The following is a 19,338-nucleotide window of genomic DNA, read 5'->3' as shown; positions in this document are numbered from 1 at the left end:
AAATTTATTTAATGATGCAGAATAAATAACCCTTAGTTAGCACATCATCCTATTCCTTAAGAGGCACGGATGCACTACAAATTGTACAGGGAAAATTCACAGACAGTTACCTTCCTACTGCTCTACTCAGTTGATGTTGTGGCCTATTGGTCAATGACCACACCCTCTTTTTACTTCCCCTGTTCACACTCGCACTAAAATCTTTTGCTCTAGCATCCTTTAAGGGGGGAAGTCTAGACTCTACCCCTAAAAAGCACCTTGCCCTCTGAAGCTCCACCCCCATTTCTAGGTCTACATCCAATCAGATGAACTAGGCCTAGAACTTCTGGCACCTTCAGCCTATGACAAAACTAGGCCTGACCCTGGAAGGTTCGCTGGCCCAATTACAGCCCAGCTAGGCCTGCTTGTGGCATCTCGTCCAACCAGGAATCTTCAAGACCCCAGGGCAGAACTTTCGCACCGAATTAGTGACCTGGATTCTATCTGTCCTATATCCTGAAAGAAGTCAGGGAGCCAGTCGGCCGAGCGGATAGCACACTGGACTTGTGATCCTGTGGTCCCGGGTTCGATCCCGGGCGCCGGCGAGAAACAATGGGCAGAGTTTCTTTCACCCTATGCCCCTGTTACCTAGCAGTAAAATAGGTACCTGGGTGTTAGTCAGCTGTCACGGGCTGCTTCCTGGGGGTGGAGGCCTGGTCGAGGACTGGGCCGTGGGGACACTAAAGCCCCGAAATCATCTCAATATTACCAAGTGGACTCTGGTCATTATTGCCAAAACCTTCCCTGCCTTGTTGTAAACTACACAACGAGGGTAGACATGTGACAGGCCTCCTTATAATTCCAAACGTTTTAATCCTATGTCCTGGAGCTGTCAAGGAGGGGGAAAACAATTAAAGTATTTGACTCCAACCACTAACTGATGACTGAGATAGACCAGGGCATGTAGAGAGGGGAGGAGAGGGAAGAAGGGCAAGGAGGGAAAAGGAGTGGAGAATAATAAAGAAGAGAGAAAAGAGTGGAGAGGCATAATTGTCTGCTGTTACAGTGTGACCAGTCATGCCTAGCTTATACAATATGGACAAGAATCGACTACAGTACAGTATAGAGCTACAGGAAAATCTCGGCAGACTGCAAGAGTAAGCAAGTAAATGTTTTTTGGGAGTCTAAAGTCCAGCAAATGCAAAGTTCGGAGAATATGAGAGGATATAAGAGCAAAGTATAATGTAGACTGAGAAGAATGCAGACAGAGAACTCAAGAGATGTAGGGTTGATAATAAGACGAAAATTGCACACTCACAAAGTACCATAATTTCAATGGTACTGTACTGTACATTCAAACGGCTGGATATAAAATAACCTTTTGGAACGTATAAAAAAGATTTCCTCAAAATATTAAAAATAATTTACCAAACTAGTAGTGGAGCATGTAAAACATAACAGAAATGGAATGGGGATGAAACATAGGTTCCAAGAATAAAACTCTTACATTATTACATCATAACTGAACTGAACCATTCTACTAGTACTGGAGGAGAGAGAATTCAGATACATAAAATACTACAGGAAATGAATAAGATGGGCAGGATCAATTTTTTTTTCAAAGTGCAATACTGAGAACAGAACTGGTTGGTCCATGATTGATCGACAAAACCATCAGAGGGCCTCAGTTGTTCAACATACTCCCAGCGAGTACAAGAAATATTGCCGGAACAACTGTGAACATCGAGAGAAAACTAGATAGTTTTCTTCAAGAAGTGCTGGACCAACAGGGTTGTGGTGGATATGTGGGCCTGCAGGCTGCCCCAAGCAACAGCCTGTTGGACCAAGCTCTTAAAAGTCAAGCCTCCTGAGGCCAGGCTTGGGGAGTAGAACTCTCAGAATCCCTCAAGCCAGTATCGAAGGTCACGGGTAAAAATTGGAAAGATTGTGTGCTGCACAGATGTAAGAAAATGCTTGTATAGTGCCAGTGCAGTGAAGGAATCAGAGGGACTTTTAAAAAGTGGTAATAGTTAAAATGAGTGAATATTGCTTGTTATTATTCATCAGTGATAAGCTTAGATTCCATGTGGATATGTAAGAAAGAAATGTTCCTTGTTATAGGGAATTTACAATTTTGTGTTAGTGATTGCAACTTGTGGCTTTTATGAAGGTAGTGGTAATGATAACTTTTACAGTATATTGTAAACTACAAGTACAATACAGCACCTTTATATGTAATAATATCTGATATTTGCAATGCTAAATTATTAAGCCCCTAAAGTTTTTTTGTTTAAACTTGTAGTAATGACACAGTGGGACAAAGCTGACTCCTTTATCATCGTTGTATTTTTAAGGTACAGCAGTTGATGGAATTTATTATTCATTGCAGAGGAACACTGCTATGGTAGACCCATACTCGAGACGGCATCAATGCCCAGCTTGCTCTAAGGCTTTTGTCCTTGGTACCGACTTGAAGCGTCACCTTCTGGTACACACTGGTGAGAAACCTTTCAAGTGCCCCTATTGCCCACACCGAGCTAACAGAAAAGGCAACATGGCAATCCATGTGATGAATATACATGGAAAAACATCGACTAGGCCTTTAAAGCTGCCAATAACCTCGCAGAGTCATCTTTAAATTCAACATGCAGTCCATTTTGGTGATCTTGAAGAAGTGTCAACTGAATGAGTCGGGAAACCACTTTTCTGGAATTGCCATTGCTGCTGCGGGGCACCTTGTCTGGGTTTGTTCTTCGCACAAAATGCTCGAGTAGATATTTTTTTCTTTTTAAGATTGTTGTGGATGTTGAGTTGTGCATGTTGTTTACCAAAAGGTGGAACAGTAAACAATGCTCACAAGAGGTCATCCTTGTTGCAGGGTGACCGAAGAGAGCCGGGAAGCAGCCTCATTGATGAGGTTGGTCTAAGTGGAGTAAGCTCACGCTGGAGGCTCTTGATCAACCCCAAGACTGTTGCTGAAGGAGTCAAAACCTTCAACTGCAGATTCTGTGGAAAAATCTTCACGGACTCTTCTAACCTACGTCGACACACAATGATTCACACCGGGGAGAAGCCCTTTAAGTGTCCACAGTGCAATCATTCCTCAAATAGAAAAGGAAATCTTGTTGCGCACATTATGTCTGTGCACAGGAAACTTTCTGAGTCAGGGTATATCTTATGTGATCCAACATTGAATGAACAAAAGTAACGTGCTTATCTATTAATCAGATTCACTCCCGAGCAATACGGCCAAGAAATAGGGTCTAGACTAAAATGCTATATAGTATATTTTCTTTAGTGATACTTTACCTTTACAGTACTATGAAAATTGTTTAGCCAGCCTTTTGTGTAGTAATGTACATCACTTCAAATTTATTCATTAAGCATGTGGAAAATGTGAATATGCAAGTCATTCCACTTTATATGTATGTGTATATACAGTATATGTATGCACATATATACATACACACAGGTATATGTGTGTGTGTGTGTGTATATATATAATATTATAAACACATACATACGTGCATACACAGTATACATATGTCAAGCCTGACCTCAGGCTGGGCTTGGGTAGTAGTAGAACAACTCCCAGAACCCTATCAAGTAGTTATTTACATATAAATATATGGGTGCTTGCAATAGTTTCGACAACAATAACGAAACAAAAACTGAGTACTTTCTTCAAGGAGTTTACTAAGTAAAATTTGGTGTGCATATGCACTCATGAGTAGGTTAAAAAAATCATAACCGTGGCTGTAGGATTTGACAAGAATAACTTTACATTTTACATAACCTATTATTACTGTATTATCACATATCTTACAAATTATGAAACTGTCTGATTTATCCAGGCTTATATTTATACTTAAAATTTCACTGTTGAACATTGATTTAATTTTTATATAACAGATCTTTATTTAATAATTGTACACAAATTATTCTAGTCAATTGGATAGTATAAATCTCAAATTAACAATGCTTTAGTGGAAACCTAACCTGTCCTTGTACTTTAATTATGTGTGTTTATTCTTTAATCAAGTCATTTACTGGTTTATGAAGGTTTTACTAGTTTATATGAAGATTCTTGTGTGCTACATTGATATTAAGAATTTTGAGTTTGGAATTTCATTCAAGTGGTGAATTTTGTAGTGTAATTATATGCTGTCTTATATAAATGAATGGTGTCATTATTGGTAAGATATATGAGCAATATAAAGTTATGTATAGTGGGGTTACATTTTCAAGTCTTGTCATCACTTACTGTATAGCCCACTGTCTCAGTTCAGACGCATGACTTGCTCTCCCTTCACTCCAGCAGCTTGGAACAGGAGTCCTCCTCTTATAACTAGATTTAATTATATATCTTTTAGTCAGAAATTTACATGTAAGTAATTTTGTAAGAAATAGTCAATTGGATGGTTTCAGTCACTCAAATGAACAAAGAATACATTGGAATTTTAACTTGTCCTCATTCTGTATTTTGGGTCTCATTCTGTGGTTGGGGCATTTTGTTTGTCTTCTGTAGAATTTATTGCAAAATTTGCAAGAGTAAATTTGCAAACTATTACCATTATTACCTTAGGTGAATTGTGAATCACAGATGTTTTAATATGCTTCCCAAAATGCTGCATTGATACAAAAAGAAATGGTCAAATTTGGAATTGTATTAAAGTTTTCATTAAATGGTGCAGTGATTCTAATACATATTTTGAATTGATAAAGAACCCATTAAATATTGTAAATAACAATTTAACAACAAACAAAAATAAAGTATTTTAATAAAAAATGATTCACCTTCATTGCTTTACATGAATGACATCAGGTATCTTAAAGCTCAGAAACCTAATAATATACTTTTGGCTATGATTAGTTCTAAACATACTGTTTCATATAAACTTAAAATGATTAGTGCAAATTCTAAATTCAGCTTGAAAAGTTTCACATTCAAATGTAATGAAGTGTAAATTTTTTTATAAATAAAAAGACCTATACTGTATTTTTAATATGGTGAGCTTTAATGTAACATCATTATTCGCTATAGTTCCCATGGACAGCAATCTAAGATCTTTATCTGGTGAACTACTGAAAGAGGATGTGCCTCTTCCAGTGCTTAGGGCAATTGAATTGATAAAATACTTCATTCACTCGTTTTGTTTTTATTAAAATAAATGGATTAAACAAAAATTGGGATGGCAATGGGGAACCCTCTTTCTTCAGTTTTAAGTAATTTAAGTGTGGAGCTCCATGAAACAGACTATTGAATTAGGGTTTTCCCCTCTGACATGTCCAAAAATTAAGAATCTGGACATAATCGATTTAAGTAAATGAATGTTATCTACTAATTTTACAATTGACAATTAAGAAAAGTCATTATCCTGTACTGTTTACAAATGTGAAAATTATTTAATTTTTTAGGAAATGGAATAGCAATTAATGTTGTTTCATATACTGCACATATTTATATATTGTTACTCACCCACATTGAGATTGAAAAATGCTGTAATGTTTTCCCTCAGTATTATTTTTAAAGAGCCTTAAAAGTGTTGTCAAACTATATTCATGATAAGAAATCAGTGCCTTATAGTAACCCAAGACTTAGTGGAAAATTCTTCTAAAATTGCTAAAAATACTTCTGTCAGTTTTAAGAATAAAGAAAAAGACAAAATTAAGAACACTAGTTATAATGTTTAATGAAAGCTTTAATTGAATTACTAAATGGATAAAAATTAATGTGTGGCATTGAAGGAATTTTGCTTTGTGTGTGTAATTACCCAAGTGTAGTTACAGGATGAGAGCTATGCTCGGTGTCCCATCTTCGCAGTACTCGTTGTCATATAACGCTTTGAAACTACTGATGGTTTTGATCTCCACCACCACCTCACTTGTTCGAACCGTCTACCACAATGCAAAAGAAACTCTAATATATTTTTGGCATCTTTGTTTTCTTAGCTTGAGTCTGTTTCCTCATGATCTTGAAGTTGCTGGGTTTCAAGACTTCCTCTTTTTCAATTTGGTCGATTCCTGTTATTTGTAAGCAGTGATCACATCGCCTTTTTCTTCTATTTTCTAGCTTTGGCATATTTGACACCTTTTCCAGTGTATTTATGTGCATCTTGAGATATGGGCGTTATATAGCTGCTGCATATTCCCGTTTTGGTCTCGCTAAAATCATTAACAGTTTCTTTAGCATTTCACCTTCAGTGTAATTAAAAGCAGCACAATGCACATGCTCCTCTCTCAATGTCCTTTGTATGTTCCTCTCCTGATAGTCTACTATCCAGAACCACCTTCAGAGCTTTTTTTTGTTTGAGTACCTTAATTCCTTACCACAAAATTGTAAGTTGTGTGTGGTCTATTTTTTCTAATTCCACATTTCATAACATGGCATTTATTCACATTGAACTCCATTGGTTACATGGTGCTCCTTGCACTTATTTTTTTATCTAGGTCAGTTTGAAAGGCATGACAATTGTTGAGGTATCCTATCTTCCAAAGTAGCTTAGCATCATCAGCAAGCGTGTTCCTCGTGGTAGATCGTTTATGTAGATCACGCACATTACTTGTTCAAGAACTGAACCTTATGGTAATCCGTTAGTAACACTCCTCCATTCATATCTCCATTCAGATACGGTGTGTCTGATTACTGCTGTCATCTTTATCATTTAGAAATTTTTTCATCCATGTCAGCAGTTTCCTTATCACCTCTCCAGCATGTTCCAAATTTCCAAAACAGGTCCAGATAGAGTCAACCCAACCATCTCTTGCCCTGTAGAATCTGTGGTTCTAACATAAAAACTAACTAAGTGCATTTGGTACACAGGATCTTGAACCACAGAACCATACTGTATGTTATTATGTTATTACTCTCTAGGTGTTCTACCTATTTGGTTTTTACAATTTTTTCTAGTGTTTTGACTACTATGCTTGTTGATGATACGGGTATAATTTAGAGGGGGTCTTCTCTGCTACTATTTTTGTAGATTGGAATGATTTCCTCTTTCCATATATCTGCAGAGATTCATGTGAACTAAGATATCTGGAATATCAGTTAGTGAAATGATTAGCTCAATCGCACATTCTCTTAGCACCCAAGGTGAAACTCCAGCTGGTCCAACTTAACCCCTCGAGTAATTTTTCCACCTTGTCTCGAGACACCTCTAGTAGTACTCTGTGGTGTTCTCTGGAATTGGCATTATCTGGTTTCCAAAAAACCTTATTTTGCTCAAACACTTTGAATCGTGTAATACATACATATATCCAAAAAACCTTATTTTGCTCAAACACTTTGAATCGTGTAATACATACATATATGATTTGACAAAATAATTTAACAAGTTTTTAAAACTTGCTCAGACACTTTCCAATTTTTTTTGCTTAATCAACTAGGCAAATGCTCCAACTTTGTCTAAATGATCACAACGTAACTTTAAAAACAAGAGATTCAAAATTAATATTAGAATTGAATATTGAAAACTTCAGATTTTAAATTCAGAATAAAAAATATGAACTACTATCACCACTTGTTCATTTAATGTTATTATTCTCTCAGAATAGCATATGATCTTTATTTTCATCAAATTAGAATATAGGTTTTCAGTATAGTTTATTGTAAAAAAATCGTCAATAGGGCATTTGAAATATGGGGCAAATTTAGACCCCCAAAAATTATAACTCCAAATGTTTAAAGTTTATGAAAAATCCATTCTGAACAGATTGTAGAACAGACAGTTGAGCAAACAATATGTCAAAATGGTGAGAATCGGTCAAAAACTGGAATTTTAGTAACCACTCAAACGTTGAAACTACTTTCAGAGATAATTGAAGTTGAAGTTATCAACAATGAATATAGGTACTTTTAATTCATTAATTTAATTGTATGTTTTAATAAACATTGTTTGACATTCGTACTCGAATATGTGAAAGTTGTAGGCCAATAAGTGTTGAAATGAAGTCACGATAAAATAACCCCCTAAAAGCACAAAATATAGGGATAATTATAATAATTATAATGATTTAGGGGGATATATTTAGGGTATTCTTAATATAAGGAAAAAAGCCCTAATATGGTCCCTAATCATCAAAATAACCTAAAGATACAAAGAAAATAGAATTTGAAATCAGAGAAAAAATCAGCCAAAAAAAATTAAGTCCCAAGTTTTGCGAGCTGTGACTGATTTATTTGTTGAGCAATTTCATACTATCTTCGTATAGTTAGGGAAACACGTGCATTCTCCACGATGTAAAGGTTACAACAAAATCAGATAGATAATAATAATATATATATTATTAATGTCATTGTACTTCAATTCATCACTTTCCTGCCCATAAACCTACTGATCCGTAAATCCATTTTTCTGAAGATGTACTGTGAATATATAATTACTAAATGTGTGGCAATAACATACACACAGCATAACTATTACAAGTAAAATAAAAAAACCCATTGGAATACATTAAAATTGTCATAGATTCTATCACTGTCGCAAGTCAAATACTGTATTTGCCAGCATAAAAGTCGCATTCTCGCATAGTACGCACCCTTATTTTACAATATTTTGTGGACCCAAAAAAACTATTTGCTTGTTGTTTCATCATACATTTATTGAAAGATATTTTAAAGAGGTTTTTGTACCCCAACTCTTACCTCCTTTAAGATCAGCTGTATACCATAATTGTTTATATTTTTGGTAAGAAAATTGCTATGCAGTACAGGATGTGAACCTTGTATTTCCGGAGGTAATGTTCTGTGCTACCACATCAGGCCACCAGGGTAGCGCACCTGGTGGTGGCGCACCATCACAGCTCTCTGGTTTTGTTGTCATTCACTTATTGCAGATGGCTGACAGGTGGGGCAAGTTGAAGTTTCTTTGGGCGACTTTGAAATTTCCAGGAGCTTATTTCATTTAGATAATGAATAAATGTGTCTTACAGGTAACACAGTCATTAAATAATGTATGGCATAAATGTGATAACTGGGCTTGTTTTCAATATTTGATTATTATTAACACAATTTACTGTAATAATTTGGCTTTTCAATATTTTATTATTAGTGAAGATTTTTGTGTCTAGCGAACTTAGCCAATCCAAGTTCAAGTATGTTTATTGAGACAAGTAAGAAATACATCTCAAAGGGAGAGTAGCTTAGGCTATTTCTACCCCCCCCCCCCCCCCCCCCAACCCTTAGCCAGTATGCTCTACGGGCTCCCTAACATAAGTCACTCGGTCTCACATCCATAATGCTACCGCATTAGACGCACCGGAATTTTTTGATACTGTACATTTGAAAATTAAAAAAAAGTGTCTCATATGCCGGCAAATATGGTATAATATATAATATATTTTAATTTTGTTGGGGGGATAAAACTAACATAAATTTGATCAAACATAATACTGTATAACTAAATCAGTACGTAATTCATGTTCTTAATATAATATGAATTCAAATAAACCAATTTGAAAAGAAACATTTAAACATAACAAAAAATACTCTGCCTGTCAGGCAAATGAGATCTTGCATACTTGGCCAAATTTTGCATCCTGGCTATTAAGTATGCTATCTATATATATACATTATATATATATATATATATATATATATATATATATATATATATATATATATATATATATATATATATATATATATATATATATATATATAATTTTTTTTTTTTACACACACACACACATGCATGCATGCATGCATGCATACATACATACATACATACATACATACATACATACATACATACATACATACATACATACTGAATATAAAGAAGGTTCGAATGTTTGCAAATCCAATCAATAAGCTCTTCTTTGACCCGTCCAGGATTCAAACTTGAATTACCAGGGCTCACCTCACTATAATATATATATATATATATATATATATATATATATATATATATATATATATATATATATATATATATAATATAATGTGATGTTTTTAACTTTAACTAAACGTGGTATTTGGAAAAAAAAGGAAGGCGCTTTTAGAATGGTAATAATTTTATGAAAATGGATTGCGAGACGAAAACAGTGCTGTAAAATAGTACCAAGTTCCGATCTGGGTTAGTGTTGTCGTGGAGTTGAGGTGATTGTAGTCTGATGAAGGCTATTTTCTTTTACAGATTGGAGCCGAACTGCTTGGGAATGTTTGCAAAGTTTGTGGGAAAGTATTCAACGGAAGGAATTGGAAACAAAATCTTGAGTATCATTTTCTAACACACACAAAAGAAAAGCCCTTTAAATGTCCCATTTGCCCTCACAGGTCAGCTTTGAAATATAATCTAATTCGCCACATTCGTAACAGACATCGTGATCTGTTAACTTCAGCATTGCTGAATAGGCCATGTGAGAGTGATGGGGCTGAGGAAGTAGATATGTTGACTAGTCACGGTAATCAGATATCTTACCAGGAAAGTGAAATATTACTTGGGCCAAGGAGTGAAATTGCTAATCTGGCAGTTGAAATTCCACTCACTCTTGGAAATCACACAGCTCCCAGTCAGGAAGTTCAGGCTCTTCCGAGTGGAGACAGTAATGTTTCTCCCAATAGAGATGTTCGTATTTCTCATAGCCAAGAAATTCAAATAAACCACCAAGAAAGTTTCATGGCCTCAAATCACGAAATTTGTACATCATCTGGTCAGGAGTTAAATATACATCTTAATCGAGAACTAAATGTTGCTCTTGGTAGGGAAGCTAATACGTCTGTGAACAGGGAGATTAACATTCACTCTTCCAGAGAAGTTGCAAATAATCTCAGTCATGAGATGAATGTGCATACTATTCATGAAGCTGGCATTCCCCTACATCAGGAAACTCGAGTTTTCTCTAGCCAGGAGTTACAGATACTGCCAAACCAACAGGGCCAGATTTTGATAAATCAAGAAAGTCAGCTACATCCCAAATAGAATGGTATTTGATTTTAGTAAAAACAAAATGAGAAATTGAACTTAGACTACATTTCTTCTCACAGCTGAGATTTTTGGGAAATGTCTTGCTGTACTTAGAATGTAGAGTTTTGGTGCTACTGTTGTATTTGATTCGTGAAAAACGTTCTGAGTAGGTTTATGTGTTGCAGGGGGAGGAGGGAGAGCTGCCAGTCATGCGTGTAAAGAGGCGAGAAGAGGTGGTCATGGGGGTAGGTCACCCCTGGCCACCCCTCGCCAGGTCCTCCTCTCACACCAGGACCAACCGGACCCATGAATGTGCCCTCTGTGGTAAAGCCTTTGGTTGGGCTGGTGATCTGAAGAGACACATGCGGACTCATACTGGTGTCCGGCCTTTCCAGTGTCCCCACTGTCCATACAGGGCTAATCAGCACCCAAACCTTACCCGACATATCAGAACGAGACACATGCAATCATTGCCCTAACAAGGAAACAGCTTGCTCTAAACACATTTTTTGTAATGTAGAGGTGAACAGTTAATGTGTTACAATCATGACATTACAAGTCTACCCTCTTCCAATAGATAAAAAAACTATAAATTTAGTATGTTCTCATAGGTTTTGGTCTTTAGCAAAATTTGATGCCTGTATTAAGAACATTAGCTAAACAGTTTTCTGCTTTTCATTTAATTTTGCTCGAGATTGTGTTCTTTCAAATGGCAAGTTGGTTCAGTTACCTTAAGTGTGAAGACTGCAGGGATCTTCACTAATTTTGAGTAGTAGAGCTAAATGTTCTAAACAATGATAAATGGCTAGGGAACTAGAAATTGTTAAACTTCAAAGGATTCATAATTTGTTATATAAATTTGTATTGATCCCTTTTCCTAGATTCCTTTATTTGCATTAGAACAATTATGTTTTGTAAACACTAACAAATTCAGCAGAAATTGTTTGGCTTCTCAATGTATTCCCTATTTAGGGCAAGAGCCAAAAGTAGATTGTCTCAATAAAGTATGATAAAATTATTAAGTGGTTTCCACTCTCAACTCCTAGAATTACAACACTTGCTGGGAGTAGGTGTTGCCAAAATACGCCTGTTGTAATAGTCTCTAAAGTTTCATGAAACCTCATGATTGTTAACACACTATACCTGAGAAAGTAAAATCAGCCATATAATATATGCACACAAAAATTAAGTCATATGAAATATGCTTATATATATGTTCAATGAATGGAATGTTTTATTGGAGTTTCAGGAATGGGAACAAATGGTATTTTCTTTCTTATCAAATGTAAGTTTAGCTGTATAACAATAGATTCAAGTAATGTATTTGTAACTGGTAAATGATATGTTAACAGCATAAACTAGTCACTGCAAGGGCCTCCAACAGATATTTTTCAAGATTCGTTTAATAATTCCAGAAATTATTAATGTAATTTCTCAGGACATCTGGAGCGCCCAATTTTTTGCTTTAAAATCTTGTTTCATTAATTTTTTTTGTTAAATATCCATTCATTGCAGTTTCAGGAACAGATGTGATTATCTGTGTCTGTCTTTAATTAGTATGTGATAATATTTTTGGGAGTATTACGCGGGTAGAGCTGGCGTAAAGCCTGAAGCACACCCTTGTGTTGCAGGGCTCAGGGGAGTGGAGCGCCTATACCACCTGGGATCTAGAAGTTATAGGCAAGCAGAGAGGGGGGGTGCATCCCCCACAATGCAGGATTTCTTCATCTACTGGTGGCCTGTCTGAGATGCTTGCAGCTTCTCCCACGGCTAATAGGCAGCAGATGGGCACGGCGAGACTGGTGAAGACTATCGACAAGGTGTTTGCCTGCCCAACTTGTGGCAAGACCTTCAATAATGCAAAAGACTGCCGTAGGCATGCAGTTATTCACACAGGCATTAAGCCCTTCAAATGCCCATACTGTCCACACCGAGCCAACCTAAAGTTCAACCTAACCAAGCACATCCAAGCCAAGCATAAACCTGTGCAGTACACAAACTGAATATGCTAATTACAGGTGATGATCCGACTGGATGCTCTCTACTGTCAAGGGCAGTTTGTTAATAATTTTTGATGTGCAACATTAGTTGAAAATATCTGTCAAATAATATTTGAATTGAATCTTATACAATAGTAGAAAGAAAAGGGAGGTTTTCTGGAGTTTTGCTGTTAGTATAAATTTATTAATCAAGATAGCAGTAAGTTTACTAGTACTACATTGCTAAAAGTGGAATACTCTCTCTCTGGAGTTATAAGCTATATTCCACCTCTTCAGTTAAATAGATATTAATAAGCTAAATAAAAGCTGATGCCCATTCAGCTTTATTAGTCTGAAATGGATCGAAAAAATTCGTTGGAACATAATTAGAAGTTATAAGCCAAAATCTTTTGTTGAACCGAAGCTTCGTTGATGAACTATTGAAAGTTTAAGACAGAGTTGCAGAAGGCTTGACATACTGTCTTACAAAAGCGTTTCTTCATTGCAGGCAGTGATGTGTTTGGCCTGCCCCGTCTGTGGTAAATCCTTTGGTGGTCGCAACCGCAAACAGAACCTTGGATTCCATATGATGATCCACACTGGGGAAAAGCATCACCAGTGTTCATATTGCCCGCACAAATCCACACTCAAATATAATCTCATCAAACATATACGAAACATACACAGTGACTTTCATTATCAGACTTTCAATTTCCCTTATCAAAAAACAGAGAAAAAAATTTGGGAGTGAAGTGAAATAAATTTTTTTAGAAAATGTTTATTTTGGCAGTGTCTTAAAAGGTTCTTTTGTAACTTTTTGTTTGTTTAACATTGCTTCAGTTATATTGTGCATGAATATGCAAGAAGGTTGGATAGTTTTCAGTAACTTAGTTTTGCGAAAAGAACGATAAATAGTTTGTGGTTATTAGTTAGAAATTTAGAACTTCTAAAAATGTAGCGGAAGATAGCTTCATCAAAATTTGAAGAAATGTGGTTTTATTCACTTTAACACTAATCTATCTTGTTGATATTTGGGCTCATAATCTCCTGTTGAGTAGGGAGTAAGGGTGGAGTTGACGCCATAGTTGATGTGCAAGTAATGAGGTAGATTCGGAGGTTGTGACTGTGGTGTTGTGTTGCAGGGCGTTGGCCTTCGGGCCCTGATGTGTCCCTTCTGCAACAAGGTGTTTGCGGGGCGCAACCAACACCAGCGACTGCGGTATCACACACTTACCCACACCGGTGAGAAGCCCCATGCCTGCCCATTCTGCCCTCACCGAGCGAGACTCAAGTTCAACCTGCACAAGCACATCCGTGCTCTTCATAAGGATCAGCTGCCCAGTAGCTGAGTTTTGACATCACATGGTCCTTCCCTAAGGCAGTAAAGACATTTGGAATAGTTAAGAAACTTGTGCTGATGTGGAGTTCAACAACAGTTTTACTTTTATCATCTGTTCAACTTTTGCACCAAGATATATTGCATGCCTGGAAACTGGCAAGATAAGAACTTATTGGCCCTTGAAAAGATATGAACATTGTTTTGGTAATACACTAATGAATTGTTATGGTAGGTTTTAAAGATGGTAGCATACTTGGGCTTTTTATCTTTGATTTGATATTGTGACTAACAGTTTTGGTGTATTAAAAGATATGAATGCTGTACCAACAAAATCCCTCCTTATTTATTCTGTATGTACATTAACTTATTTGCTACCATTTCGAGAAATGGTTTGTATATATTGACTCTTGATTTTTTTTAACATTTAGTTTCCATGTTACTATCTTCTGTAAATTTCTAAATATTTCTTATACATATATGCTATGATGCTGTCAACCTGAGCCATTATCCCACAACGTGTGTGGTGGCAGCAAAGGAGTGATAGCCGCTCCCCTCTCTGTTGCAGGCGGTGGCGCCCGTGGTGTGTCCCGTCTGTGGCAAGTGCGTCAGTGGAATTAATGGCAAGCAAAAGCTCAGGTACCACATGCTGACCCACACTGGTGAGAGGCATTTCCAATGCCCATACTGTCCACATCGTGCCAGCCTCAAGTTCAACCTGAATCGACATATACGAACAGTGCATAAAGATCGCAACATGCAAAGTGCTCAGACATCATATATAGAAAACTCAAATATTATAAATATTCAAACATCAAAGTTGGAAAATTGGAATCAGTGACTTTGAGAACTTTGTACTTCAGTTAAAGAACAAAAAGGAAAGTCTTTCAAAGTGAATCTAAAGATGTGCTGATTCATGGATCACACAGTTTAGGTATCAAGATCCTTTGCATGAACAACATGCCTCAATTTTAAGTTCTGTGATCCTGAAATTTTATGTTTTTCTGGGCCAAATACTGTATTGCACAGGTCCTTCCCCATCTGAGGCATAGTAATTGGAGAGTTTCTTTTCTTAAGATTCAGTGGTAGTGACCTTCAGATAGTGTCATTCTTTACAGGGCGGGGTTCGCAGCGGGAAGAGTGGTGGGGGTGAACCTGAGGCCCTAGCCTGCTCAGTGTGTGGCAAGCTCATCACTGGTCGCAACCGTCGACAGCGTCTACAGTATCACCTGTCGACCCATTCAGGAGAGCGCCCCCACCACTGCCCCTACTGTCCCTACTGTGCACACCACAAGTTTACACTGGACCGCCATATTCGCACTGTGCATAGAGATCACTTTCTTCCTAGAGACCCCATTTCCACCCATGGCTTAGCACAAACATTGCCGTCTTCCAACATCTCAGAAGGCATTTCGATAATGAGTGCAACTGTTTCTATCCCTGGGTTTTCTCGTGTGGTGGAAGACATGAGGGAAACAAGTGACCAAAGCTGATGAGAAAAGTGCCAGTACTAGTTTTATATTAGCAATAATCCAAGTATAGTACTGTATTGTTCAGTATTTGGATTTTGAATTTGTTGTATGGAGTTGCAATGGTTTTTGAATATTCTGTTTTAGCTGTGTGCATGTGCTGGAATGGCCGGTATCTCCATTCCAGAGTTCGTTGGCAGTGATGGGTGTTCCCTGTGATGAGCGTCTCCTGGTGTGCGAAGTGTGTGGGAAGGAGTTTCGTGGTAGGAATCTACGCCAGCGGCGAGAGAGCCATCTTCTGACCCACACTGGCCTTCGTCCCCATATCTGCCCACATTGTCCACATCGCACTGCCCTCAGGTCTAACCTTATCAAGCACATCAGGGCAATACATCGAGTTACCCCAACTCATACCAACCCTACATGAAGCAGCATTAATCTTGCAGACAAGTTGCCAGCTTCAGCTCTTGCTATATTCTTCATGCAGAATCACTTTTGTTTTAAGTGTAGTTATTATCCCTTGAGGCATTAATAAGGGATATTCTTTATAGTAAAAAATATAAAGGCCTTTAAATTATTTTCAAGTAAATATACTAAGCTAGAGTGATTTGTCCTTTTGTAGTTTTTGTTAAGCATTTTTGAATAACTAAAACTCGTGCTTTGATTTTTTTATACAACTACATTACCTGTTTTTGTTAAGTAATTTTTTATTTAGTTAAAGTTTCCTTTCATGTATGTTTCAAAGATGGAAAATTATTTTGTTTTTGTTATTTATCTTCTATAATTTGGAACTAAGGGCAGTTTTTTCTTTATTATTCTTATTGAGTATGAACTTGTGATTTAAGTACCATGTAGCTAAATGGTGAATAAAAATACAATTTGAAAAGAGGATAGTTTAACTATATGAACCTGTCAAATATATATTGCTGCATTACTCACACACACTTAGGTAATTACACACACGCACAATGGAGTGAGGAACACAAGTGTACGAGATCTATAGGTAAACGATATACTAAATGATGGAGCGGAAGCCACTGAGTGCGTGGTCTTGTTGCAGGGTCTGATTGGCAGCGTAGTGGGTGAGGAGATCCGGGAGTACCTCACTTGCCCGGTGTGTGGCCGCTGCATCACTGGCAAGAACTGTCGTCAGAACCTGCGCCACCACCTTCTTATTCACACTGGCGAGAAGCCTTACCCTTGCCCACATTGCCCACACAGGGCAAATTACAAACCCAATCTTCTAAAGCACATACGTTCAGTACATGGAACTTCACTCTTACCACCATATAGCTTGTCCTCTCTCTCTAACATGGAAGAAATTAGGGCAACAAAGTCCACTTTGACCTCCCATATGTCTTCAATGAATTAAGGGTGGGAATGGAAATAATCCAGAAAGTGACCTGTATTTAATTTAACAAAGATGAGACGTTACTTTAAAATCTTATAATTTATAAGGTGTACTTGTGGCTTACAGAATTAAAGTCCTGTCTGTTTGCTTCCTAACCGAATATTGTATCTATACATCATTTATATGAAGTGTCAGACATGAAGAATTTTTTTATTAATGAACATAACACAAATTGACTTTGAAGAGGAATTAAAAGTTAATTTCTTTATATGTGCCTACCTAATCCTTGTTCATTCACTGGGTTCTTGACCACCAATCTCAATAGACTGTATAGTATATCTTTACATCCTTGGAACGCTGTCTTTGGCCATGGTATAAATTTGGTTGTCGTAGAGACTTGATATGATTATCCTATGAAGAAACTACAACCCAACACAAAATGCACACAAGAACTGATAGCTAGTAAACGTTTGCAGGTTTTGTAAGTAGCTGTGTTGTACAGTTTTTAATTTTAGAAAACCTGTGCACTAAACCGTTGATAGGGGATACATGTTAGGATTCACAATATACTTTTCTAAGCTGTATAGGGTTGTTTGGAAAGCTGAGGGTGTGTGTGTTTGCTTTGCAGAGTGGGTGTAAGGAGGAAGTTGTGCAGTGCGGCGTGTGTGGCAAGGTGTTCTCCGGCCGCTCCCGGAAACACAACCTGAAGCAGCACACTTTGACACATACGGGCGAGCGACCACATCTCTGCCCACATTGTCCCTATCGCAGCAGCCACCGACCCACTCTCAGGCGGCATATCCTCACTGTCCATGCACACCTAGCCCATCACAGTGGTCCACTGCAGCCCAACCCAGCTACATTTTCATATACAAGATGAGGAGTGTGTAAATAGCTCATCTCCTTTGAATTATTTGGATCAAATAGCATACGAAGAGAATACAGTTCAGAAGTACAGTAATTTTTACAGTGGGGTGCACCAAGAATTCAAGTTAAGAAAAAATTATCCAAATTTACCCAATTTATCAGCTATAGAAAACATTATTTAATAGAAAATTTTAGTGGCCTTTAGTAGCATTGTACATCGAGGGAAAATTACCATAAAATTAAAATTTTAACCGTGTGCTATTTATTGCTTATACTTAACAATTTGTTGGAAATTCAAGAAAGTGTGCCATTTTGGTATGAATACATGCATGAATTGTCAATCTTGTTTACCTCTTCTTCATTTGTATGTGGGGGGGGGGGTTACATTACAGGTTGTCTGAATTTACACACAATTCGTATTTACAAAATTTGTGTACAACTTATATATCTGCAAATGTATGTGTGCACATTTGCAAATACACTGATGAATTTCAAGTGTTCCATATTACAAACATATAATTCTTTCTTATTTTCTTAGGCTTTTCCATGGAGGGTGTCTGAATATTATGGGTCTTATGAGCTCTGTTCTCAGATATTAATGTTCATTTAGTTTTTCTTTTGCTGCATTCAGGTACACTTGCTACTCCTTGCACTCATTAAGCATTTACTACCTATGTTCTTCACTATGTTTCTGACCACTCTGTGTGTAATACATTGCTGGGACTAGTCCCAGAACCGAGAGGTATGAGCTACAAGGAAAGGCTGCGAGAGTTAAACCTCACATCCCTGGAAGACAGAAGAGTAAGGGGAGACATGATAACCACCTACAAAATTCTCAGGGGGAATTGACAGGGTGGACCAAGACACTATTTAGCATGGGTGGATCATGAACAAGGGGACACAGGTAGAAACTTAGTAACCAAATGAGCCACAGAGACATTAGAAAGAATTTTTTCAGTGTCAGTAATTAACAAATGAAATGCATTAAGCAATGATGTGGTGGAGGCAGACTCCATATACAGTTTCAAATGTAGATTTGATACATCAATAGGCTCCAGAATTTGTACACCAGTTCATTGACAGTCGAGAGGCGGGACCCAAAGAGCCAAAGCTCAACCCCTGCAAGCACAACTTGGCGAGTTCATTTGGTTCTGCTTCAGCATTTTTATTATTCCATATAAACAACAGTACTACTGTATGCGTAGATAATACATTGAGGAACACGACTGAAAACAACTTTCAGTAGCATTTTCACATGAAAATGGGAAGGTGGACAATTTAAATATTTACTGCATTATGATGTAGATGCTCAAATGTTAGACAAAAAGATTTTCTGATGAAATTCCTTTGTCATATATTTTGTTCGGGATACTGGAATAACAATAATGTTACAGAATATTAATATTGTTTGTGTTTTTCCTGGGTCAAGTTGGGTGGGCTGACGCGG

The 19,338-nt window shown here is 37.1% G+C and overlaps 1 protein-coding gene across 50 annotated transcripts in view; it reads left to right on the top strand.

The window, feature by feature from the left end:
- Window positions 1-19,338, top strand: part of LOC123764392 (longitudinals lacking protein, isoforms H/M/V) — a 177,414-nt gene that overhangs the window by 70,303 nt on the left and 87,773 nt on the right. For 3 of the 50 annotated variants that reach the window (XM_045752164.2, XM_045752165.2, XM_069315887.1), the window contains exon 5: window positions 10,119-11,907. The exons of 33 other annotated variants lie outside the window; for them this stretch is intronic. In XM_045752164.2, the coding sequence (XP_045608120.1) occupies window positions 10,119-10,904 (786 nt within the window). In that variant the 3' untranslated portion in view covers window positions 10,905-11,907. Of the gene's footprint in view, window positions 1-10,118; window positions 11,908-12,520; window positions 12,908-13,376; window positions 13,670-14,010; window positions 14,436-14,772; window positions 19,290-19,338 lie in introns of those variants that run through there. 14 more of the 50 variants (XR_011225261.1, XR_011225260.1, XR_011225271.1 and 11 more) reach the window with 12 other exon arrangements.

Source organism: Procambarus clarkii, chromosome 82, assembly GCF_040958095.1.
Source record: "Procambarus clarkii isolate CNS0578487 chromosome 82, FALCON_Pclarkii_2.0, whole genome shotgun sequence".
NCBI lineage: Eukaryota > Metazoa > Arthropoda > Malacostraca > Decapoda > Cambaridae > Procambarus > Procambarus clarkii.
Note: the sequence above shows the minus strand (reverse complement) of the source record. Positions and strands in the feature narration are given on the sequence as shown.